Source organism: Lepidochelys olivacea, assembly GCF_965140295.1.
Source record: "Lepidochelys olivacea isolate rLepOli2 genome assembly, chromosome: 5".
NCBI classification, from domain to species: Eukaryota; Metazoa; Chordata; order Testudines; family Cheloniidae; genus Lepidochelys; species Lepidochelys olivacea.
This window is the reverse complement of record NC_140415.1, coordinates 15,602,185-15,629,503: the sequence shown is the minus strand read 5'-3', so window position 1 is coordinate 15,629,503 and position 27,319 is coordinate 15,602,185. Positions and strand designations below refer to the sequence as shown.

At 41.9% G+C, this 27,319-nt stretch overlaps 1 protein-coding gene across 3 annotated transcripts in view; it reads left to right on the top strand.

Annotated features, from left to right (window-relative positions):
- DYM (dymeclin) overlaps positions 1 to 27,319 on the top strand; it is a 385,616-nt gene that overhangs the window by 309,788 nt on the left and 48,509 nt on the right. For all 3 annotated transcript variants that reach the window (XM_084627911.1, XM_084627912.1, XM_084627910.1), the window contains one exon: positions 21,309 to 21,491. In XM_084627911.1, the coding sequence (XP_084484037.1) occupies positions 21,309 to 21,491 (183 nt within the window). The remainder of the gene's footprint in view (positions 1 to 21,308; positions 21,492 to 27,319) is intronic.

The following is a 27,319-nucleotide window of genomic DNA, read 5'->3' as shown; positions in this document are numbered from 1 at the left end:
TCCTACTGCCCTTCTTAAGGATACAGTTTCCCCAAACATTATTGCAAGGACACGGTTCAGTTTTGTTTGTTTGCTCATTAAATTCTATCTCATTTCTCATTTCTTTATGGTTTTATATTCTAAATGAGTTATTAGAATAAGTTGTGCATTTCGTGTGCTCAGTTCTTGTAAATATGAATTCTTCTGCAAAATGAATTAGTGCAAATACAGCAACTACTGAGCAACCCTGAAATGGGGACAAAGTAATGATTTTAAACAATTCTTTTGGAACTGGATAATAATTATAAATGTCCCAGAATGACTGCAAGCACATAAATGTGATGTTCTGCATTCATAAGAATAACTAGAATCCCAAGCTGGAATTTTCAAAGCAGCCTAAGTGAACTCAGATCCCATTGAAATTCCATGGGCGATGGATACCTAATTTCTTTAGGTGCATCCTACGAAGTCGGTATTCACCCACAAAAGCTTATGCTCCAATACATCTGTTAGTCTATAGGATGCCACAGGACTCTCTGCCTAATTTCTTTAGGCTCATTTAAAATCCCAGACTGAATTTTAAAATAGTGCTTTACCTTTTCAAAGTGCTACAAATACTATAAATAGTTCTTCACATCACCCCCATAAGTTAAGTAAATATTATTGCCCTCTTTTTAATTATGGGAAAAATGAAGCATCGTATTTGATAAGTATTATGTAATTAGACTGCATTGGGATGTATATACCCATTGGGCCAGAGTTAAGATTGCGATTTCAACCTTTAATTTCTCATTTCCTGGCTTTTGAGTGTTTTATCTTAAATTTTTCCTCCACTTCATTTTTTTGCACATAATTATAAATAACGATTCATTGTCTTATTCATTCTTAGGTTGCTTGAAACTTCATAAAAGCACAAATACAGTTTTCTAAATCTAAAAAAAAAAAGAGAGAGAAAGAAAAGAAGAAAGGCCCAATCATCTTTTGAAATCCTGATTCTCACTTTCTTACACTGGTTTTATGCTGTGAAACTTCAGGTATAAAACCAATGGAACAAAGTGGAGATTCAGGTCCAAGATCTTTTAAAACATGCATAAAGAGAATAGACTTATTTTACCTCGAGATGTAATACTGCCATATTCTTCTCCTCTGAACCTTTGGGAGTTGTATGTGATTAACCGACTACTGGTAATGCTACTTTTAAAACAGAGTTGAGGCAAATAAGATTTTTATTATCCTTCAGATATGTTACTGGAATGTAGTGGAGATTTTCCAGAATTGCTGCTGTTCATATTTAGACTTGAGCCGAAACTTAGAGAGCTGTAGACTGCTATTGAAGTCTATGACTCTATTTCAAAGACACCCTGTTTTACTGCATCTCTTTGATTGATGCAAATCTGGGATAGTGTGTACAGAGTCTGTTCCACATGAGCACGTCGGTGTATGTTAACCCAGACATCAGAACTTAGAGAATCTCTTCTTTGCTCTTAACAAAAAGTAAATCTCCCTTTCTCTCCTACAGAACGGGATAAAGTCTTTCCAGTTATATTTCCAAACCTTTATTACAATAGCAATTATTTTCTGCATTATAGGTAAACATCAACGTTTAAATTGTAGTTGCTTAGGGCATGGCTTTGAGTTGCTCAGCAGCAACCTGCCCCCATCCTGTAAAAAAAAAATTTTTTTTTTCATAAGATCACCCACTGTTGCCAGCACTTATCCAGCCTGGAGAAAAACAAAAACTGTTGACTGAGCCAGTGATTGTGAGTTTTCCCGTTCCCACACTGTTCTTTCAACTTGCTGTGTATCAAAACCATGGCGAGACTTATGTTACATTGCCCTGGGAAAAAGCATAATTGAATTTTCCTGAAATATAAAGTCCAGTTTTTCATCATAAAGTTATCATCTCACCTTGCTCTTGACTCCTATTATCTGTTCATCAGAAAACTTACCCTTGAGTTGTTGCTCTTAATTTCTAGGCAAATAATTATCACTGCTGACTGGGTTTCTGTTTCAAGCAATTAAATGACGCCAGTATGGATGTGCAGTATATATGGTCTACTTCTCTGTTCTCTCCTACATACACCACTCTGCTACCCTACCTATATCTGTCAGTTCTATATTTTCTGAAATGTACTGCTTAGAATAAGTTTCATACCTAAAATAGATAATTCTTCAGAAATATTTTGTTGCACTTAATTGATATGGCAATAACTTTATTTAAATTAAGAGAATTTTAATAAATATGTATAAATATCTCATTATTTTTTCATCCTGGTAAATAGGGATATAAGGGAAATAACATTTGAAAGCTGTTCTTATATCCTGCCTTTTGGAATCATATTTTGAAAAGTCCATTTTTCAGCATCCTTTAATAATGCTGTCTGATGTGTGCTCCCAGTGCATTAGGCAGGAAGTTGAGTAGCGTCATCAACTCCTATGTTTATCTGAAATCATACAGTGCTCTTATCCAGTGTCTAGGTGAATGCACCACGAAAGAAAAAAAAAGGAATGCAGTAAAAAACAACATTTAATCTAAAAGTTGCCCTGCTCATTTGGCTTGCCTGCTATCAGCTCTCAAAAGTCTGTCTCCTGTCTCCTTCCTGTTTGCACTTTCCTCAATCTGTGAAGAGGTTCTTGTAGTTTCTTCTTGTTGTTATTTATGTTGCTTTTTTGTATATACGTATATATATATATATATATAAAACACTAGTCTCTTCCTTGATAGATTAGTGGATGATGATGAAAACTGTAATTAGCAATAGGCCCATTTTAAAGAGGAAGTAAGCTATAGAAATAAAACCACTTTGGCAATTCTTCTAAAAGGCTTTATCTATATGCACTTTAGGCTGCAAACCACTTCAAAGGCCAATATTGCAGTTTTGCTTCACAATACAGTATGTTTCTAACATCTGTGTCTGTCCAACTGTATTTTCTAAATATTTAATAACACTTAACTCATTAAGATAGGTACAGTGTGTATGTCAATAGCTCTCATAAAGTGTTGCACTTCTGAATTAATTTTCTGACCATGTTGTCGTTCCTCGGGGTCTCATGATTTAGCTTCAGTTGCAGGGTAAAATGATGGCTGTAAAGTAACATATTCTTGCTCTTACAGTCTGGGAGTCTTGTACCATAATTCCTATCAAGTGCTTATTATCTGGACCTGAACTCTTTGTAGTGCATTGCTAATATGTGCAGCACCTTCATTCAAAAGCTTTCTTGTGTATCCACTGCACCTCCCATGTGAAATGCAACTGGCTAAATTATAGTTCTGTTTTCAGTCTTCTTTAATATTTTCAGGAGGCCTTTTATCAGAAGGTAATTGTGACGGGTTGGGTCACAGAGATCCCCTTGGGACTGTCAACTGATGTGCTGAAATTACCTCTGAGCCCATTTTTCCTGCCAGCTTGGGACTTCCAGAACACTGTCTTGTTGAGCCAGACAGGCTAGCCTGCCACAACACAGACCTAAGGTGTGGTCCATGACCCCAAAGCTGCAGATTTAACTGAAAACAGCTCAGCAGGTTACTTGTCTCCAACACCCAGACACCCAGCTCCCAATGGGATCCAGACCCTAAATAAATCCCTTTTACTCTATATAAAGCTTATACAGGGTAAATTCATAAATTGTCCTCTTTCTATAACACTGATAGAGAGATATGCAAAGCTGTTGCTCCACCAGGTATTAATCACTTACTCTGGGTTTATTAATAAACAGAGGTGATTTTATTAAGTATAAAAAGTAGAATTTAAGTGGTTTCAATTATTAACAGAGAAAACAAAGAAAGTCACAAAGGAAAATAAGACAAAATATACAAGTCTAAGCCTAATACATTAAGAAACTGTTTACACCCTCAAAGATGTTCCAATAAGCTTCTTTTACAGACTAGACTCCTTCCTAGTCTGGGCCCAATCCTTTCCCCTGGTACAGTCTTTGTTAGATCCAGCAGACATCTCAGGTAGTAAGCAGGGGTTTTCTCGTGACTGGCCACTCCCTTTGTCCTGCTCCACCCCCTTTTATAGCTTTGGCACAAGGCGGGAATCTTTTGTCTCTCTGGGTCCCCACCCCTCCTTCTAAATGAAAAAGTACCAGATTTAAGATGGATTTCATTATCAGGTGACATGGTTACATGTCACTGTAAGACCCCAGTCTCCATTCCCTATGGGCTGGCCCACATGTACACAGGAAGGTTTGCAGGTAAATAAACCATTTACAACCAATTGTTCTAGTCAATGGGAACCATTAAGATTCTAAACCACCATTAATGGCCCACACTTTGCATAATTACAATGGGACCTCAGAGTTATACTTCATATTTCTAGATTCAGATACAAGAATAATACATGCATACAAATAGGAGGAATATATTCAGTAGGTTATAACCTTTATTATGACACCTTACAAGAGACCTTTTGCATAAAGTATATTCCAGTTACATCATATTCACATATTCCATATTTTCATAAAACATATGGAATACAACGTGACAGTAATGTTGCTTCATTCATTTACCTACTACAACATTGATATATAGGTTAAAGTGGTAGAAAAGAGGCTATTGAAAAAGAAGTCCTTAGGGTAGTTTGTCTTGTCATTAACTTTTAATTTGTGAAATTCTTTTTAGGGAATCAGGATCACAAGCAATTGTAAACTGTACTCAGTCATTTGAACTACAACAAAGAGGTAGTGAAGTCCAGTGGTCAGAGCTCTGGACAGGGACTCCGCAAACCTGGGTTCTAGTCTCAGCTCTTACATGTGAACTGCTTTGTGATCTTGGCCAAGTCACTTCAGCCCTCTGTGTCTGTTTCCCCTCCCATGTTTGTCTGTCTTGTCTATTTAGATTGTAAACTCTTTGGGACAGGGACTGTCATTTACTATGTGTTCAGTGGTTAGCACAATAGGGCCTTGATCTTGACTAGGGTCTCTAGGTGCCACCATGACACAAGTAATAAAAACTCTGCACAAAATGGAAATAGAAAGCAGGCCTATTTATTTTTTTCTTCCTTGGATTTTGTGGTGATGTTCTACTAGTCTCTTCTTCAGCATAGATTGATTTTGAATGGATCGGCTTTGAAACCTTTCTCATTGAGCAAACTATTGTTCTTAAAGCAAGGAGTTGCCATATGGACGTTCTAGACCAGCCTTTCTCAAATGCAGCCACCAGGGGTTTTTCCTGCAACCACAGTCTCCTGGGCTGTGATTGGGATGGGGGGAGGGCAAAGTAGCACCCCTTTCCCCTCCATAGCACCTGCATGCACTACCTTGGTAGGGCCCTGCTCCCCTCTGGAGACACCTGGGGCACAATGCTGTAGGTATAGGCAGCCAGTGAGTTCCCCACTTTCCCTGGGGTGATAGGGCTCAGACTTCAGGCTTCAGCCCTGGGGTGGCGGGATGACAGGCTCTGGCCCTGGGCTCTGGCCTTCGGACTCCAGCCTTGGGCTCTGGCTGCATGACAGCAGGCCCCAGGCTTGGCCCACACAGCTTTGGGCTCTGGCCGCGAGACTTTGGACTATGGCCGCAGGGCTTCAGTCTCTAGCCCCTTGCTGCTTCCCCCAACCCTCGATCCAGGCTTTAATTTGTCTCCAGGCTTGCCAGGGGTGAGTAAGTCTGCAGTGAAAAGTGATACTTGTATGTTTAATATCACTTTTCACAATAGACTTACTAGCTAGTGTGACAGGGTCAGGCTAGATGTCTACAGGAGAGCGATAGAAGGTAGATACGTTAGCCCTAGATTAAGCAGGTCCCTTTTCCCTGAGTACGGTAATGGGCTGATCCAGAATAATCAGGAAGTCACTGGAACCAATTATGGCAGGCAGGCTAATGAGGACACCAGGAACCAATTAAGAAGCAACTAGAATCGATTAGGATAGGCAGGCTAATGGTTTAAAAAGGACCTCACTTCAGTTAGTGAGGCCCGTGCGAGGAGCTGGGAGCAAGAGGGTGCAAGGAGCTGAGAGTGAGAAGGCGTACTGCTGGAGGACTGAGTACAAGCATTATCAGACATCAGGAGGAAGGTCCTGTGGTGAGGATAAAGAAGAAGTTGGGAGGAGGCCATGGTGAAGTAGAGTTGCCCAGGGAGTTGTAGCTGTCACACAGCTCTTACAAGAAACACTGTAGAAAGCTGTGATCCACAAGGCCCTGGGCTGGAACGCGGAGTAGAGGGAAGGCCCGGGTTCCCCCCATTCTCCCAAACTCCCTATTGAATACAGGAGGAGTTGACCGGGACTGTGGGGTCCCACCAGAGGGGAAGGTCCCTGGCCTGTCCCCCAACCCACTAGGTGGGCCAGCAGAGACTGCTGGAATTGTTCTCCTTCCTTTTTCCCATGTTGGCCAGTGATGAGGTTAGCTGAATGGACGGCAGGTTTGAGCCACTAGCAAAAGTGGCCAAACTGAGGGCTGCCGTGAATCTCTGAGGCGATCAGATCCGCCAATAAGCGCAGGACCCACCAAGGCAGAGGAGGAACTTTGTCACTAGCTATAAATAAGTTACAATTAGTTGGATGTGTATATGTGCATATTTATTTGGTTTTCCTAAAGCTAATTAAGTATTTTAGGAGAAAGTATGTGAGCGGCCACCAGCAAGAGTTGGTGGCCGCATTCTGAGGCCACCAAAAAATTTGTCCTGAGAACCCCGGTTCTAGACAGTCTTAGAAGCGACAACATTTTTGTTTGTTTTTCTGGCATCAAAAAAATGTCATAAAGGTTTGAAACTTCTGTTTTGTGAACTCAGGCTAACTTCTTTGTGCCACATGCAATCACTTCAAAAGTAATTTTCACCCTAAAGATAAAAGCACTTAAAGGCTTTTTAGCTGCTATGTGAAGTCTGTGAACAAATGTCTCTGAGGCTACTGAGATGGCATGCATTACAAGGGACAGTAGCTATCAAGCTACTAGTACTTCACATAAGATATTCTGTTTGCTATTTCTGTTGTTACTTCACATTATAGAAACACACAGATGCTGCATCACAAAAGCACATGTTCCTGTCTAACTTATCTACTTATATGGACCCCATTATCCTAATAACTTAGTATTTTAGTCCATTTAGCAATAATAACTATCTTTCTTCTTTCTCACTTTGTATGACAAATAACTTTAATTAGTCACTGTATAGTATTATGTATGTGTGACTTACTGAGAGAAAAGCTAAATAAAAAAAATGAATTTTATTTAGATTAGTCCTGCAAGTGTTGAGGTCCATAGTTGTTCTTACCTCTTGTGTGGAGTACATTCCATAGTCTCTGTCCAGCTTCTGTGAAACTTCCAGCTTCCACACTCATAAATTTTCCCAAAAAATTCAAAATGGGCTGACAGTTCAGTTGTGTAATGGAATGTATCTGTCATGGAAGGTCAGACAGTATCTGCTACCTAGGCCAACTCAATGAAGGACTTCAAATTGCAGGACAGAGATCTTAAAATTATACTCTGCAGTCAATGAGGAACTAGTCCAGAGAGTCTGAACTCAAAGGAGTCCAGGATACTGGAAGTTGATAGGTGATTGTTTTTTTGCTAGCTTCTCAAGGAAGCGTGTTTAAACAGTAGTCCATCAGGTCTCTAACTGTTACATTTCACTTCTTAAACGTTTTACAGTAGACATTTTACAGTTGCTAAGCTATGTATGTCAACTTGAATCTGAAACCATTACATTGTGTAGCGTCATTTAAGTTATTGGGCTCAACAGTGGCTAGGCAGTTAGTTCTTTCCATGATGTAGTTTACTAATCCATTAAAACAATCTGTCAATTATTTATATACCACCAGAAACTTTATATGTTGATGTATAATAGGAAAATGGGATCAAACATATAACAGTTTTCCTGTTGCAAAAGCCTGAGTCAATAAGGATAGAGTATGTTCAGAACAAAGATGGACTAGTAGCTGGATTTCAGCAGTGAGATATGTCACAGAATTGGTGGATTGTAAGAAGCTTTTTAGAGGAGGATGTCAAAAATGTTCTGATTACTTGAGAGGCTATTTTATCATGAATAAAGAAAGCAACTGTTTAGGACTGGGACTAGTTTTAAAGTGCGTGGGTTGAAGAGGAGAAGGCAGAGATGTGTCCAGGCATCAAGTTATGGATTAACTGGAAATTGAAGGGACACAGCAGTTGATGATAAAATATAGTAAATTGTATAAAAAGTACAGGTCAATTCATTTGACTTGCAGCGGTGTGCTGTCCTGAAGACAGGAGGTATGCACAGTGTTTGCGCAGTATGGACAGCTACGAGAAGGGATTTGACTATTTATCGTATAGAGAAATAAAGTTACTCGTGTAAGGAATGATGAGATCAAACACTCATACATTTTGTGAGACGATAAAGGCTGCCTGCATCAATTAAGATAATCTGTCATCACTAAAGGTCATCTGCAGGAGACTCCAGTTCTAATTTAGATTTGTTATGATGCATTGGAGGAAGAGTATGCCTTTTGGCATGTACTTCCAACATGCATTTTAATTGCAGACTACCCACTTGACTTGAGCAGAAGTTCAACTTGGGTGTCTATAAATCCTCACAGACAATTTTTGATTGAGCGCTCTTGTCAGCATCTGTTGCTGTTAAACCATCTAAAAGGGTTAGCAAAGCTAACATAGTTGTTGGGGTCATCACCTTGCCAGTTTTCATTTGGCACATATTTTACTTTGGGTCAGGCTGGTTGCTGGCTGTTTGCTCTGGTATGGAACACAGCTTGTCTTCTCTTCCCCCAGTTTCTCCCTTGCTGTTCTGAGTGACAGCTGTAGTTTTAAAAAGCTTCTGCCTCCCATCACTGAAAGAGTTCTTCCATATGATGGAGAGTGACAGTACACATTGCTTGTTGAAGAATCTAATTTAGCATGGTAGGATATAGGCAGGCATACACTATGGAGAAGGCAGATGGACATCACTTCTTAAAAACCTCATTTTTAATAATAGAATGACAAAAAGCGAATGATAGTGAAAGAGCCCTAGTCCCAAGGATATTAAATTTATTATTTATTATTATAAATTTTGATCTCAAAGTGACAACCCCATTTTCAATTCTGAGTAATGCGCATAGCACTCTGATTTAGTCTTTTTTGATGGTATATTCATTTATGAGCCATGTAATTTTTCTCTTAACAGTGGAGTCCCCTTCTTTCTCCCCACAGCAACTCAGCATTGTGGCTGAAAGCTAGTCAGGTTTTGAGGTATGAGAGCCACAAAGTATTATATGTGCCAGTAAATTAGCTACACAGAGATAACAGAGCTGAATCACTAAATGATTGGCTTTAAAGACCATTTGTGCATTAACTTTAAAAGCGACTTTCTTGCGCACTTCCTTCTTTCCCCCAACACCCCACCCCTTTGGCAAAGCCACATCATTTTGTTAAAGGTTTTATTTTCTGCTGAAAATGCAGGAAATTCAGACAACCCTCTTGGAAGCTCCCCAAAGCTAATACAAACAAGATACATATGCTTCTCTTAAAGTAACTAAAAATAAAGTAAATGATTTGAAACCAGTTAACTTTATAAATTCCCCTCCAAAGAGGAAAAGGAAGTTTACATAATGAGCACTGTGATTGTGGATGATGTTAAATGATGTTATCGAAGTAAAATTCCCCCAAGTGCCAACTTGTCTATTGGATGTAAAATAGTGCCTTGATACCAGACTTTCTGGTAATTAAATTAGAAGTAGGCAAGGAAGAACCAACTGCTAAACATCCAAAAACCTAATCATTTGCATTTATGAAGCTAGCGGCATTAAAACATAGTGGTGAATTAGCCAAGAACATCCATCTAATATCAATCTGGGTTTTCTATGGATAAAGGTGGATCCTAGCTATCAATTACCAAATTTCATCTGTTCGAGCATCTCTGGTGAGAGCAGAGTTTGGTTCAGGAGAAGATAGTTAATAGAAAAGCTCCAGAGCTCCTTATAATTCTGTATTTATTTTCAAGAAACAGCTGCCACCTAGGGATTAATACCAGTGGTGAGCTGGAGCCGGTTTGCACCGGTTCACGCAAACCGGTTGTTAAATTTTGAAGCAGTTTTAGAACCGGTTGTTAACCCGCTTCCCTGCAGGGGGTGCTGAGGCTTTGATGGGCTCTGGCCGGGAAGTGATGTAATTCCTCCTCTGGCCGCCGGGGGCGCTGCGCTGCGGGAGCCATGTGGGCTGCCGCCTGGCCCTGGGCACGAGCCCTGTTGCTGCTGCTGCTCCCCTGGCCCTGGGGCTCCCGATGATGCCAGGTTGGTCCCCGGCTGCTCTGCTGGGCCTGGGCTGCATCCTGCTGCTCTCCCCGTGAGTACCCACCACCCTGCCCGCAGCCAGCCCCTGCCTGCAGCCACCCCTGCCGCACTCCTCGCCCTGCCTCCAGCCACCCCCGCACCCTCTGCCTGCAACCAGCCCCTGCCGCACCCTCTGGCCTGCCCGCAGTCAGCCCCTGTCTCCAGCCACCCCTGTACCCCCTGCCCGCAACCAACCCCTGCTGCACGCACCCCCTGCCCTGCTTGCAGCCAGTCCCTGTCTCCAGCCACCCCCGCACACCCTGCCTGCAGCCAGCCCCTGCCACACGCACTCCCTGCTCTGCCCGCAGCCCCCCCGTCTCCAGCCACCCCCTGCCCTGCCCGCAGCCCCCCCGTCTCCAGCCACCCCCTGCCCTGCCCGCAGCCCCCCAGTCTCCAGCCACCCCCTGCCCTGCCCGCAGCCACCCCGTCTCCAGCCACCCCCTGCCCTGCCCACACCAGCCCATCTCCAGCTACCCCCTGCCCTGCCCACACCAGCCCCTGCCGCACCCCCTGCCTGCAGCCAGCCCTTGTCTCCAGCCACCCCGTGCCCTGCCTTCAGCCAGCCCCTACCCTGTCTCCAGCCAGCCCCACACCCCCTTGCCTCCAGCCAACCCCGCACCCTCCTGTCTCCAGCCAGCCCTGCACCCCCAGCTAGCCCTGCCCCACACTCCTGTCTTCAGCTGGCCCCACGTCCACTGGTGCCCTGCAGTTCCCATGGCAGTAACCCTGCACACCTGCTTCAATGAGGGGGGCAGGGAGCAGCTGGGACCCACACATGTGCATACCCTAGGGTGACCAGACAGCAAGTGTGAAAAATCAGGACAGGGGGTGGGAGGTAATAGGAGCCTATATAAGAAAAAGACCCAAAAATCGGGACTGTCCCTATAAAATCAGGACATCTGGTCTCCCTAGCACACCCCCAGGGAGTGGCGGGGACCCACGCATGTGAAACGGAACTCATTTCTAGTTCAGGCCCATCTTTTTAAAAAAGAACTTTAGGCAGGGTTAACACACACCCGTATTGTCCCGGACAGGTCAGGCTTTTTGGTTCTTAAATCAGCGTCCGGGAGGAATTTTTAAATTTTAAAAATTCCTCCCGGGAAAATACAGACATATGGTAACCCTGCTGGTACAAAAAATACATACTGGGGCACATCCCTTAAATCAGAACTTTTTATAGGGAACCGGTTGTTAAGATTTTGGCAGCTCATCACTGGTTAATACAACATACTCATATGCCTTTTGGTGTATGTAATGGACATTTCCTTGTACTTTCCATTGTTAGCAGTACCCACTTAAAACTGTATCTATATATTAATGGAACTGGTCATGGTATTATGGTTCAGGTTGCAGATTTAAGTTTAATAGGAGTTGTAAATTTTTATATACAATATTGCACACAGACAGGTATGTTAAAGGAACATTAAGGTTGCAAAATTGAGCACTAAAAATCTCGTTCAAAGCCCAGCGACGTTAATGGACAGTGTGATAAAGATGGGAGATAGCTGTATTATTTTTATGAATATTATACAGTCCTCATTCTATTTGATTACTATCATGCAATCAGTCCTGAGTGATTTTTTTGCACATCACAAGGAACCCAAAATCAGTGGTTGTAAGTAGCTAATCACCAGTATTTAAACGATATAGGTGTCAATACCTTTGAAGATTTATCCCCATCATGCTCTGATCAGGAGGCTGGCTTAGCAACCCCAAGAGGGTGGGGGAATCCAAGTGGGGGAAAATGAGGCAAAGGATTTAGGATGGATTAAAGCCTCAGTCCTGAACCTCAGAGAGAGACGGAAGGAGGCAGTGATTGCTGAGAAGACACTGATCCTCCTCTCCCAGATGTTGGAGTACAGGGATGAGTCAGGCCTTCCTAAATCTTGAGAGAAATGCTAAGCTTAAAACACCCCTGATAATATGAGGGGGTATTATTATTCCAGTTTTACAGATGGGGGACTGTGGTATGCAGTGGTTCTCAACCGGGGGTCCGCAGCCCCCGAACCCCTGCGCTGAAGCTGGGAGTGGCTCGGGGCTGAAGCTGGTGCGAGTGGTGTGGGGCTGAAGCCGGCGGCTCTCCCCCCCAAGCCAGGAGCAGCGGATGGCTGAAGCCAGGAACCCCAGCGCCTCCCCCAGTTGAATTGGGGAGCCACACTGGGACCCGCCCCACCGCCTATACACAGCCCCTAGCTACCCCCTGAGCTACCGCCCTGCCTGCACACAGCCCTAGCTACCCCCTCCCTTCACCCTGAGCTACCCCCCTGCCTACACACAGCCCCTGGCTACCCCACTACCTGCACCCTGAGCTTCCCCCTGCCCGCACAGCTCCTAGCTACCACTTCCGTGCACCCTGAGCTACTCCCCTCACTTCACACAGCCCCGAGCTGCCTCCTCCCTGAACCCTGAGTAGTTTTCAAACTTTTTGAACTTAGTCCCCCCTTTGAGTTATATTTTTGGTTGCGTCCCCCCCACAGCCCAGACAGGCTGGTTGGCCTCCTGAGTGAGTCCGGGGGTGGAGGTGGCGTTTCTTCCCTGAACCCTGCTGTGTGGAGTTGGCTTGAGCTCTGCCAGCCCTTCTTCCCCCACCCCGAAGTAAAACTATGCCTATGCCCAAGAGTCCACCCCACAGCCTGGAGCCCGCGCTCCCTTCATCATCTCCCCCTGCCCCGGCCAGGCCTTGGCTTTTTTATAGCATGTTGAAGTGGGCCTCAGCAAAAAAAAAAAAAAGCGGGGGAGGTGAGGGGGGTTTGAGAACCTCCAGTATAGAGAGAAGAAGGTCAGAAGTGTCCACTGATTTGGGATGCCCAATTTGATCTGGGCCTGATTTTTCAGAGTACTTAGCATTATATAGGACTTTATACATTCAAAATACTGCTCCTATTTATTTCACTTGTAGCTCAGGCTTCGCTTCCCTTCCCTCCCTTCACCTACTGGGTCCCAGTCTCCTGGCCCAGCTATTCCCAGTCTCTCCCTGAGGCTCTATGTCAGTCTACCTCCCTCCCAATCTCTTGTTCCTTCTGCATTCAAGTTGGGCATCATGATGGAGGAAACTTGCTAGGTATTGACTGTGGGGAGAATTTAAAGCACAGAAGAACGTGTGTCCCTGGTCTTGGTTCTGGTGCCTCGCACCACAGTGACCCACTGCACCCGAGAGCTGCAATTGCAGGGGAAGTCATCTTCAGACCTCAAGATGGAGCATATTTATGGAGCATATTTATTCACTCTGTTGGGATGGCACATGTACAGTCTGGTTGGCATATGGGAGCTGGGAAGGGATGGAGCATGCTCAGTGCAGATGAAAAATTTCAGCCTGAATAGGTATATTTGGCAAAGTTATAAGCAACTGAAAACTGGGTCTTATAATAGAAAGCTTCAGACGACCTTAAGTATAGAAGTTGCTAACTGCACCTCCTATAATGTATCCTTTTTGATTTTGTTCTCTCTGTTTTAGAGCTGTCCATTAATCGCAGTTAATGCATGCGATTAATGCAAAAAAAAATTAAGTAGATTTAAAAAATAGTTGCAATTAATCTGTTTTAATCACACTGTTTAACAAGAATAGAATACCAATTTAAATTTATTATAAATATTTGTGGATATTTTTCTACATTTTCAAATATATTGATTTCAATTACAACACAGAATACAGAGTGCACAGTGCTCACTGTATATTTTTTTTACAAATATTTGCACCGTAAAAAAGATAAAAGAAATAGTAGTTTTCAATTCACCTCAGACATGTACTGTAGTGCAATCTCGTTATTGTGAAAGTGCAATACATCACTGCACTCAAAATCAAAACAATGTAAAACTTAAGAGCCTCCGAGTCGAAGCATGCAGGGGCATAGGAATGTTTAGCACATCTGGCCCGTAAATACCTTACAACGCTGGCTACAGCAGTGTCATGCAAGCGCCTGTTCTCACTTTCAGGTGACATTGTAAATAAGAAGCATCGAAATCTCAACTATCCACTTCAAAACATCAATTTTGAGAATTTGGTGGAGGCTCCACGGTGCCTCCCCCAGACCTATGTGCTACAACAACCAGTCAGTTTGATCTCGACAGTTCACACCAGCCTGCAGATATCAGCCAGAACCTGCTTACAACTACTAGGGTATATGACTAGAGCCCTGAAAATCTGTGGATATCCACTTTATATTGGATCGCGTATTGGATACGGATACAAGTTTTGTATCCATATTCACTACTTTAATCTAGAAGTTCTCCACCTGAAAGCATGGTTCCTTGATGGTTTCAAAATGTTTACATGACCTGTTCAGAAGACTTAAAAGAGATACTATTAAATAGCAGAAAAACAAATGGCAGAGATTCCAGATTTGGTGTGACAGTAAACACATTATGGCTATATCCTCTCTTTTGTCACTGGTGCTGGACTATATACTAGAATTTTAAAAATCAGGATTATCCTCAAGTTCACTGAGAGTACATCTTGCAGCCATTATGGCCTTCCACCACAAGATCAACAGACATTCAGTATTCACCCATCCTATAACAAAAAGGTTTCTCAGAGACATTCAAAACTTCTACCCTGAAGTTTGAGATCCTACTCCACCTTTGGACCTTAACCTAGTTCTAAGGTGCCTCTCTGGACCCCTTTTGAACCATGGTGACCTGCTCATTCATACATCTTTCTATGAAGACTGCCTTTCTTGTGGGCATCATATCCCCTTGAAGAGTGAGGGAAATAGGGGCTCTCATGGCATAACCCCCTTTACAGTTTTCTTCAGTGATAGTCACTTTCAGACTACATTCAAAGTTCCTACCTAAAATACCTTCATCCTTCCACCTGAGTCAGCTGATCCATCTTCCATTGTTCTTCGCCAAACCGCATGCGAATAAAAGGGAAGCAAAGTTCCACACACTAGATGTTAGAAAGGTATGAGCCATCTATCTCAAAAGGACCAAACCCTTCAGGAAATTACCAAGGCTATTCCTTTCAATTGCGGAGCGATCTAAGGGATCAGCCATATCTAAATAAAGACTTTCTAAATCAATTTCCGAATACATTAGCCTTTGTTATCATCAACATGACTTGCAACCCCCACCAAGAACTTGAACACACTCCACACAACTGAGATGTGAGATGTGGGAACTGAGAGGTGTGAGATGGGGAAAGCACATGTGCGGCTCAAACAGGCACTGCTACTAAAAATCTCTGATCCTAGGCTCAGGGTCACAGATACCTCTAAAGTGTGGAGCAACCATAGGGACACGCATCTTGAGGAACCTCAGTTACTACACAGGATGAGTAACCTTCTCTTTAGCCTGTATCTCAGGACGAGCTAGCTACTCTGGGCTGGAAGCACCACCACATTTGAGCAAGAGGGTTTTTTGTGTGGATGGGAACTGGGTTAAGGGCAACACCTGAGTAAGAGCCCAAGTTAGCTCAGCACTGAAGACAAGCCCTGAGTGGCTGCTGAAGGCTAACTGAAGTAAAAATGTAGTTGGCAAATTGGTATAGGCTGAAAATGAACTGAGAATGGTTTTGTCTAGAAATCTAGTATTCTTTAAAAGAACACCCCTCTCACACATTCTGGAGCTTAGCAGAATGCTAAGCTTAGCACAAGCTTTATTTCAGCCTGTGAGATGGATTAATCAATTAGTTTCTCTTTGGATAAGGGAATGAACTCTCATAAATGACCAAAATTCTGATCTTATGTGACTAAAATTTTCCATCTAAAGTTAAATTAGCATCATAGGAAAGGAACCAAGAAACAAAGTACCGGTAGTTTATCTCAGTTCCTGTTGGATAGATTTTTAATAGTAGTTTGAAGTGGGGAAAAAGCAAGAATAAAAAACCTACAAGGTAGGTCTAGATTGGCAAGGGAGACATCTTTTTCCTCGGAAATTGACTTTGGAATCAAAAACTTTAGAGGTTGGGAGTTCACTCTCACTCACCATAGAACTTGTTAAGGTATTTTTTTTAAGCGTTTAACATAAAATTAAAAAGAAGATCAATCAATAAATATTATGGCCAGAATATTAAAATTTAGAAGCCAAAAGTTAGGCACTTAACTAAACGTGAGCAGATTTCCAAATGCATTGAGCATCTGTATCTTCCACTTACTGAAAAGCAGTCTACTTTTGTTTAGATGTCTAAACGTGGTTTTAAGGAGCCTAGCTTTGGATACGCAGTTTTGAATGTTTAGGCAGGTATTAATGTCGTTTTAAGCAGTACACTTTTGAACAATTATACTGCAGCTGGTGTTTTAAGGAACAAGACTTATGGGCCAAATGGCTTTAAACACTCAAGGATTGCACTGAATCATCTGAAACGCAATGCCTGGAGTGTTGTCCTGCTATTCATGAAATGGATTATATTAAGAAATAAGGAAATCAGTGATTTAGAATGGATGGAGACTAGACCATCTAGGTTTGTCCACCAGTTTTTTAGTCTTTGCACTCTCATTTGTATCTTTTTCCTCAGTGATTATCTAGCTTGCTCATATATTTTGTTATCCGCCCATTTCTGTGTCTATCAGTTGTCTCTGTTTTCATTCTCTTCTCTTTCTGAATCTCGTTTGCCTGTTCCTTTCTCTCTCTCTACACAAAAGGAACAGGCTGCACAGAGCAGCACCAGGATCAAGGGACTCCAAAGTTGATCTTTTGGCCACCTTTGCACAGCACCAGCTGAATTGTGCCCCAGGCCAGGGGTCTATTTAAAAAGTAAATATTTGCCAACAAAGTTACCAAAGTTATTTCCTATTCTGAGTAGAAGGGAAAACCTGTGGTACGTAAGGTTACCGCTCTGTTGCCAAATGCTAATGGCAACTGTTGTTCCAACTTTGCCCTGCTTTCAGTGCCCAATTTCCTGTCACAAGCAGTTGCAAAGTGATGCTCTTAGAGTTTCAAATCCTATTTTACTGGTAGATTGAGTGATTTCTATTTGCATAGATTTAAAAATAGTCAAATTTCTTTTCTGATCTTTTTGTGTGAAAAGCCTTTCATAAATCCAAGATATCACCAAGCACATTTGACAGCACAAATAAGGGTCCTGATCTAGTTGAGCCCTATGCATCTGAGATGTTTTTGATACTGGTATCTTAATGAGTAATTAACAGTCAGCAAATGTGGTGGTAAACTGAATTACGAAGAACATGCAGAATTTGCACTCAGCCCTTTAGGCACTGTAGAAACTTCACTAGTTCAAACTAGTATCTTGTTTGGATTCACCATTGCCACATAACAGCTAGACTGGTGGGCACAAAAATATCAGCATAATTGTTTTCTTTTTCTTATGGATAACATCTAATCTACTCAAGAAAAGAGCTCCTAAAATTTTGCTGTTTCTAGCCATCATCTCAGACACACACATTCTGTGTTTCCCTTGTGTTGAAACTGGTCTGTAAGTTATTACACAGGGTGATAAAAACTTTTTTCTTTAACTATGAAATGTTTTTATAACCTCGTTTATATCTTTCCTGACGCCACATCTAGATGCAGAGGTGCCTTAGCTTGATACTAGTGATGCAAAGCAACAAAAGTGCAATATTTTATCAGCTCTGACAGCATGTCTGCATTCTCCAATCCAAATGCTGTCCTTGGCTTTCAACTTGGTTTTTTTTTTTTTCCTGTTTGTAGAAATTTAAGGTTTAAAGGTATTCAGAATGCTTTAATCAGAAATTATAGCAGCAAATTTGCAAATGCTATGTGTGGAATAATAGGATTATCAACAATTCTTTTCTTTAACATTCATTTATATAGCTCATTCTACATAATATATATGTAGAAAATTACAGGTAGAAATCTGAAATATGACATCTAACACTGTTCCCCCTATTTGTTAATTATACTTGGAATTAAAAAGTGAGGGAAAGGAAATTCCACCTACTAAATGCTAAAGTAACCTGAGACCTTATTACTGAGGAGTTACTTCATGTTCTTTTAGGTGTTTGATGCAGACTGTGTGCTTAGCAGTGAACAGGTTTGTTTTTCAGTAAACATCATGCCGGTAGATACTAATATTTTTCTGTTTAAATTAGCTTTACTTCCCATGTTTTAGGTGAGCATTTTTGGTTAAAAAAAATTTACTTGTGGGAATTGGGTATCCAGGTTTCAGGCAGCAGGATATATCTGCTATAGTAAGATCTGCTTTCTGTCCATCGTGAAACCAAGGGTGCAGGTGTTTTGGAGAGGGCATGAGGGTTACAACTCTGTCATAAAATTTGCTAGTGACTCAAAGCTTAGCAAACCAAATCCTTACCCCGGAAGACTTTTTAATGACTGCTTTGGAATACTTGATAGTTCATCAGTTTAGTAATGGGATACAAGGCTTTTCCCCTCTTTGCTAACGAATTCAGTCCAGGTTGGTAGTGATTTAATGTTACCATGCAATAGCCATTTAGTGATTTTAACCTTCTTAAAGTCTTAGACAATTGGAGTCTTACTATCAGCTTTAAACTGTTTGCTTTAGGAATTTATGTGGCCTCTATTACTGTAGTATCAGAGTGCCTCAAGGTCTTTAATGTATTTATTCTCACACCACCATGGGGTAAGGAAGTGCTGTTATCCCCATTTCGCAGATGGGAACTTGGGCACAGAGAGGTTAAGTGACTTGTCCAGGGTCAAACAGGGGGTCCGTGGTGGGACAGGGAATTGAACTCTAGTCTCCCAAGTCTCAAACTAGTGTCCTAATTGCTGGATTATCCTTCCTCTTCTCCCCACTTCAGTGGGAGTAGAGTTAAACAAGCAAGGAGAGCTTTTGAAAATCCTACCGTAGTATTCGATTTATCCTCCCATAATTCAAAAAACATTGAGACAAATTCAAACCTAATTAAGCAGGTACAACTCAGCTGATGTCACGGGAGATGCACCTTGCTTAGCCAGGTCTGAATTTTTCACTATAACTCAGTTGAAGTAATTATTCCATGTTTTCTCTAAAAATGCACTTAGTTACTCAAAGCCAGGTATTGGGACTATTACAGAGAGAGCACATCTTGTCCTAACCGCCGAGACTGCTTTCTATCACAAAACACTATGGTCCCTTTGGCTGATTAAATAGCCACAGTGATCATCTCTGCAGTGATTTTCTGCCAGGATTCTATTGGCCACCGTACAAAGGACCTTCAAGATGGGTGACACCAAAGCAGTAAAAAATGGGATATCCTCAGGACTGGAACAAGGACCATAACCCCCCTTCAAAAGAAACCTCTTGCATTAGAATAAAAAAGTCAAAACAGCTGGCATGCTGAGGTTTAAAAATGAATTAGAACATGTGCACGGTACAATGTTATTCCAACAAGCATTTCATAAGGACTTTATAATTTAGACCTGCTTTGTATACATGGGAGACAAACGGACATGAAAGACTGGAGTCTATCTGATCTACATTGCTTACTTCACTGAAGAATAAAGTGGGGGCAGGGACATAGTTGCACAGGGAACTTGAAGCTGTGGAGGAGATGAAGGTGGGGGAAAAGAGGTAGACATATCTTCACTTCCAATACGGAGAAGCTGCAGGGAGACTAACTTCTCTCCACTGTGGATAGGAAGTAGCTGCAGCAAAGTGAAAGTCCTGAATTCCTTTTTTCCCCTTGTCTTCCCCCAGGTGGAATAGTGGCAACTTTTCTTCTCCTCCTCTGCCTTGGCAAAGGAGGCAGTGTTAACTGATATGTGATAATAGCTGCAATCTGAAGGGATTTTAAAAAGTGGTATTGCTTTATACTGGAAAGAAACTTCACTATTTGCAGATTGAAAGTCCAGTAAAATGCACTGGAATGATTTTCACTCCCCACACAGAGTTCAGCAGAGTTCCATTATGAAATAGGGAAGTGCTATTGGGTAGTTAATGGGTTTTTCTGAAATGTAGAAGGCAAAACCAATGCTTGGCTCATGAGCTAATATTCTCAATCAAGTTTTCAGGCTAATAGGAAAGACTGAAGCCATCTTAAAAAGAAAAGGAGTACTTGTGGCACCTTAGAGACTAACCAATTTATATGAGCATAAGCTTTCGTGAGCTGTAGCTCACTTCATCAGATGCATACTGTGGAAAGTATAGAAGATCTTTTTATACACACAAAGCATGAAAAAATGGGTGTTTACCACTACAAAAGGTTTTCTCTCCCCCCACCCCACTCTCCTGCTGGTAAAAGCTTATCTAAAGTGATCACTCTCCTTACAATGAAGCCATCTTGGGGTGCTTTTGCTCTCCCTTACTAGGTCTCTAAAGTATCTTTATCAACAGTGTCAAATGCTGCTGAGAAGTTGAACAATATGAGTTGGGAGATTTGCCCATTGTCCACAACCAAGAGAGGACTATTCTCCAATGCAAAGACTGTCTTTATGCCATATCCTGGTGTGAAGGCCCAGTGAGAGGAGTGTAGGATATTGTCAGGTGGTGTTGGAGATGGAATTTTGCTAGCTTCTCTGTGATCTAGTTCAGAATGGAAGGTTGGATTATGGGTGGTCATTATCTGGATTGGTTGTCAAATGCAATTGATCTAAAGTATGGTGGCCTAGTGCACTACCAGTAGGCTACTTTTTCACAGACCATCAGTGATCCAACTTCAGTAGCGTAGAGTGCCAAAATAATGTGCAATAGAAAAGTTTGGAGGAGGAATGTGTTTTGGTCCAGACTGTCTTCCTACTTTTTGTTTCTTTCTCTTTTTCCCTGCCATCTTTTGTTTTCCTTCTTGCTGACTTTTTCTGGCTCTCTGTCTTTCTCCTTTTTGTTTTCCACAATGAGTGCTGAACAGAAAATAAAATGCAGTGCACCAGTACTGACCTGCATTTACCTGCAGCACCTGCTGTGAGTTGAAATTGACTAAAATCACATAACTTCAGTGAATTTAACTCACTGCAGTGACTGTGGCTAAAATTCTTTGGGGCGGGAGCATTCTGCAAAGTGGAAGCTAGAGTCCATTGACCTTTAAGGTAAAAGTTTGGATGTTAAAGGAGAAAGCATAGCTATGTTACCAGACAAGCAAGAATGCAAGACTTGTTCATATTGATGAGAGATCAGCCAGCTAATAGCTACATTAGTAATAATACCTGAGTACTATCATTTCTGCCTAATATATAGTGGAAAGGGGCACATGCTAACCTTTTGTTTGTTTCTTAAAGGCACAAGACCTGAATGTGATTGAAGAAGTGATCAGAATGATGTTAGAGATTATCAATTCCTGCTTGACAAATTCTCTCCATCACAACCCCAATTTGGTGTATGCATTGCTTTACAAGCGGGATCTGTTTGAACAGTTTCGAACTCACCCTTCCTTCCAGGACATAATGCAAAATATAGACCTGGTAAGTAATATTTATTAATCAGTTGCAAGCAGTAAAACAAGTCTCTTAAACACATTGTTAGCTGAATATGCTTTTGAGAGAAGTGGTGATTTTTTTCACATTTATATATCCCTTTCTTTTGCTAGATATTTTTAGACTCTATTAGAAATATTGAGCTTCCAAATCATGATTGAAGCTAAAAGAGGGGTGGAACTTGGGTTGTTCTCAACTCCTCTCCCTTCCTTCTGTCTCAGGGACTCCACCATGAACTGTACTGGATTCCATCCTTACTTGGCAGACACCATGACTTGTGCCATGAGATCTGGGGAGCCCACTAATGCGGATTTCCCCAAGCCGCAACAAATCCTCTTCTGGAAGGAACCCCCTCCAAGTAGTTGCCTTTCAGTTTTCTAAGGGAGGCTAGTGGCAGCTACTCTTTATATCTGTCAATACTCCAGTGATGGAAGTGAAGGAAAAAATTGTGTAGGAGAGTTTCTCCTTCAGCTAACTGTAGGCAGGCAGCATGTCCTATCTGAACTTGTGCTGCTTTGACTACAGAAGAGTCTGGTGAGTAGGAGTTTAGGAAAAGCATAAAATGGAATTCTTAGCCCTAATTGCCCTGTAGGGTGAAAGAGCCCCTACTGCCACTTTCAAGTGGACCTGTGCTGGTTATTAGAAAGGATGAATTTCACTTTCTCTGTAGGAAGCCATGTTAGACCCTCGTATGTGGCTCCATACATAGCAGGCTGCTGTGATGGGGGATTTGGTAGGAAAAGGGGTTGGTAGTTAAGTATTTTCTAGTATGAAATTTAGTGGTGCCTTTAATATTCATATATTTAGGACCTGGATGATGATACTAGAAAATAACAAATGTTAAGGTTCAGTAGATCAGTATTTTGGCCTCCATTAGTTGGTATTTATACAGTAATTAAATGCAAATAGTTTTTTACCATCTCTTCTGGCCATAGTTCAGGCATACTGTTGGCTAGTTACACTCCAGTGATTTACTGATATTTTAATTTAATCTCACCAATGGTTTGTTTTCTTCTTTACTAGAAGAGCCAAATTAGCATTAGCAGCCTTATTTAGAAATTTAGATGGTAATTCACCACATTTCAAATCCATCGCCCTCTTTCAGTTTGGGTAACCAAATGAGTAGGTATAGATTAGCCAAATGGTACAGATTCATTCTGGCCCTGATCATAGCAAGGGAGGACAGAGGATTGGTTGATTTAAAAAACAAACAAACAACATATTTATATTCTGCAGGAGCACTTGGCATTTATAAAAATGAGGCCAGAGCCAGTGGTATAGGGAGCAGCTGGTATGCCGCCTTCCCTATCCAATCTTTTCCCTGGACCTGCAGCGTTCCACTTTTGTGTCGTTGTATCTGCTGCATACAGTGGGGAACACACATGACCCGCTGAAGCTTTAGCTACGGTTAAGTGCTTTTTTTCCACAACTGCACCGTATCTAAACCTGAGCATAATTGTTATCTTTCTGTGGAAAAGTAAATGAAATGAAAACCACGAGTGTTTGAGTATAAAACAAAACTTGTTTTCATTTTTCCCTTCAGTTTTAATTAACCTGCTTTATAATTACAGATTGCTGTGTACCAAAATATTTTCCTTCTCCCACTTCTCTCTTAATTGTGCAATGCTGATATCCATGCCATGTAGTCCTTATTAGTTGCTCCTTTGACATTTGAGGTCACTAATGAGAAGAGATGCACTAAAATTGTTAAAGAAGCTCTTGTTATATGAGACATTACAAATACAGCATTTGAATACCCATAGTAATTCCAGGAGCTCCCTTTGACTTCAATAGGCATTCTACATGCACAGCATGGTTTCCAAGATCAGACTCCTAATTATCAGGAATTTACTGTAATTTTGTCCTACTAAGAGCAATGGATTCAAGCTGCTGGAGCTTTAAGCTCTACAGCATGTTGAATTTCTTGTTGCAGTGGTTACCTAATTTTTCATGTGATGTTACTAAAAGCCTGTTTGAGAGTCGTGTATTGGGTTACTTTTACTTTAAAATACCACAGGAGTTTGACACACTTCTAAAGATCCATAAGCAAAGCCATTTTCATTCTTCTCTGAAGTGGCTCAATTGCTGTTCTTTCTCCTCCACCCACTGTTTTCATTTTGCCAAAGATTTTTGAGGGGTAGAGTTCAGACCTCAAAATGCCCCAGGGTCTTTTGCAGCTACAGTGTTCAAAGGATGTAATGATGCCGGATTGGCGAGAAGAGGTGACCTATAGTACTTCATTTACAGGGTGTGGGAATGGGAACAATGTTCCATCTAGACTAACTGAATAACTAACTAACCTTCACAGTTCCCCAGTGAGGTGGGTAGCCTCTGTACTTATTTTATCAAGAGGTTTGACTTGTCTGTGACCACGCGAGTCAGAGGCAGAGCCAGGAATAGAGCCCTGGCATTGCTGCCTGACAACCCATGCCCGCTAGGCTACGCCTTCTGTGGAAGACAGAGGCGTTCTTCCCCATGTAACAGTTAAATGTGGATTTACTAATGTAACCATTTAAACAAAACCCTTTAATGTTAGGATATAGGATAATGCCAGGCAGGTTCTGAAGCCTTCTAACTATTTAAAGCCTTCCAAGGGAGTGTCTTGAAGTTTTAAATAACTTCTTTGTTAGGAAAGCAAAGATGTCAGAAATTTTATTTTTAAAATGTACCTGTCACCAGCTAGCAGATGGTGAGAGCTGTCAGCTTTCCCATCTGAATAAATGATTGGACTCAACAGACTCCTCTCCTCACCCCCAGTCCAGAAGTAGTGCCTGCACAGTCGCCCTTCCCTGGAGAAAAGAATCAGTCTTTTTTAGACTGTAGTTGCGAAACCATATGGACAAGTCCTCCCAACACTCTCAAGAGAGTAGTAAGGAGTGTTACCCCCACTTTACAGATGGAAACACTGAGGCAATGAGGTTAAGACCACAGAAGGCGTAAGCATCTGAATAGAGCCCAAGTGTCCCTGACTCCCAGAGCTGTGCTCTTGCCACTACATTTCCCTTCTCTGCTCTGTGGACTTGATCCTGCCATTATATGGTTCTCAGGGTGCTGCAGAGTGCATGGAGTCCTGTGGGAGGATGCTGACCACCCTATGGAGTGGCACACAATCTAAAGCCCATCTTTGTGCAGGGATTCGCCCATGCAGCAGGAAACAGCCCCCCCCCCCCATGGAAAGTTGGTGCCAAGGATGATTTAATGGCTTCACAACACTGCAAAGGGGGATTCCATCTGGAGTCTCTCTCTGACCGGCAGTGGTCAGCCAAGGCTGGCCAGCCTTCAGACATGCCTCTTCTCCAGCAGCTGCCCAGTCCTTTTCTCTTTGACCACACTAAACATTCTCTTTGTGTTTCGGGTGCAGCTGCCCAGTCCCTGGCTACATGATGGCCCCTAAGCTTCCAGCTGTAGGGATATTTGGCAGTGGGACGGCATCTTCCTCATGCCTTCTAACTCACTTGTCTGACTCTGCAGAGATTGTGATGCCACATGCCGACTCCACCCATCATCACCCTTATCTGACCCCTACCACATGGCAAAGGTGTGTAGCTCTCCACACCAGGTGCCACTGGGGACTCCTGCTAGCAGGGGTGCTGCGCTCATCACTTATGCAGACCCCATTCGTGCAGTACCGCTACTCCTCGCACAGCTGGCAGGATCAGGAGTCACCAGCAAAATCCTGCTTACAGAGTGGAATCATTCTCCCTTCACACTGGACATAGGATTTTTCCCACTTAAACTGTAAGCAGCATGAAAGCGTTCAGTGCAGAAGGTAGCTGATGGTTTATCCAGTGTGAAAAATCTGTAGAGTTTTTCATACAGTGGTCACTGTTAAAAACTTGCTCAGCTGCCTTAGATAACTAATAACTTTGTCTCAGTATTTGAAGTATTCAAGTTATTCCCTAGAGGTAATGTTGCAGATACCGATGTAACCTCTATATTTATGGTAGGTGTTTAAGGGTAACCAGAGTAAAAAGCACTTTCCAATGTAAACTTGACATTAATTATATTTCCCTTCTCTGTATCTTTTATAAACAAATTAGTAGTCACCATCACAGTATGACTGGGAACATATGGGCATACTGTAAACAATAGACTGAAATCAAAATACCTTCCATTTACTATTAATTTACTTTTAAATTTAGAAAGTCATCTTCCTGGGATATTGTGTATCTTGTTGAGCTAAATGGGATATTCTTGCTCTGGCTCATCTAGCACAGAGGAATGGTATGATTTCTATTCCGACTTACTACTGAAACCCCGCATTGCAGACTGTGTACCTGTCTTTATTCCACAAATGATCCCTAATTTGGTAAACAGCCTCATATGTCCCTGGAGTTTGATAGAGGCTCCTAACAGGTAATTGCTAGGGCTGGACCTGTGCCAGGAATGTCATGGAGAGTCATTGACTTCATTACTTTCACGACTGCTGTGAGAGTTGGATGGATGTGATAAGTAGTTGAACAAACTACATTAGGAGCTGCTAAAATCCTTGTTTGATAGGTAGGCTGATAGAGAGCAGGAGCTCAGCAGCATCAGTGTGATGATGAAGATGATCAGCCCAGTGTTTTCTAGTGAGAACTTTAATTCCGCGGTGTGTCTCATGGCTCCCATCTCCCTTCCCAGTTAGAGACTTCTAAATTAGGAGATTTGGCTTGGCTCTAATATGGCAGCTTTTATTTTTGGGCCTGTTATTACAGAACTTATACTGCGCATGAGCACTCTTTTGCATTAAAAATGGAATGCAAAGGTTATTTTTGGTACCAAACACTGTTAATGGCTTGTGGGGTTTCTTTTGTTCAGTTAGGTTTTTTTTACTACATTTCCACTTTCTGAAAATGTATGCTGGAAAAATTGCAGCCTTGCTGATTACAAGAGTCTGTTGAAATATTCCCAATGAAAGATTTTTCATGATAATTTGCCTGGTTTTGATTTGTAAAACTTACCCAGTACTGTAGCATTCTTACAATATTTAATAATTTTCCGTGAAAGGGTCACTTGAAAATGGTCCCAGAGTTCCACAGAAGGTTCTCAGATTATTTAGTGAACCTACTCTGAGCTTTAAGGTCCCGCCAGGTGTGTTTACTGTTACTTTGGGTTTGATGTTGAACCTTTTGCACAGTTCTCATTGCTGATGCCTGAGGCCACTGTTGTTAGGGCTAAAGAGACAGAGGGTCTGTTTCACCTGTGCTGCAGGCCAGTAGGGGCCAACAGCAGTCACCATACTCTAGCCATGTGTTACTTTTATGTATTGATCTATGTCTTCCTAAGGGATCTGCTTAGGTGAGGTGCTGATCCTTACTGTCTGTTCTCATGAGATGTTTGTTTTGTCCCCTTCTTCTTTTGATTTGCTTGAGGGTTTGGCATGTTACTCAGTGTGTGATGACCCATGCTGCAAATCTAAAATATCAAACCTCGGAATATAAAAGTGCCTTTCTGTTTTCACCATTTTAAAAAAGTCAAGATTTTTGTATTTATTGCAGGCTATTTTCCTCTTTCACAGAGTTAACCTTGAAAATTGTGGGCTGAGATGGCAGCAATGAATCCTGCTGTTGTTTTTATCTCTGAAAGAAAGTTGAGTTGTGAGATTGCTAGTTAGACAGACAGTGGGTCTGCACTGCAAAGGCTCACAGGCTCTGCAGCACTTCAGCTTAACCTGAAATAGAATCCAAGCTGAGGAAATGCAGATGAGTGGATATGTTTTTAGAAGCTTTGGTTTTTAATACGCATTTTATAAATATTTCTTTATTTCAAAATGTCAAATGGCTTCAGCAGACAGGCAAAATGATAGACATTTTGGATTCTCTGCCATTTCTTAA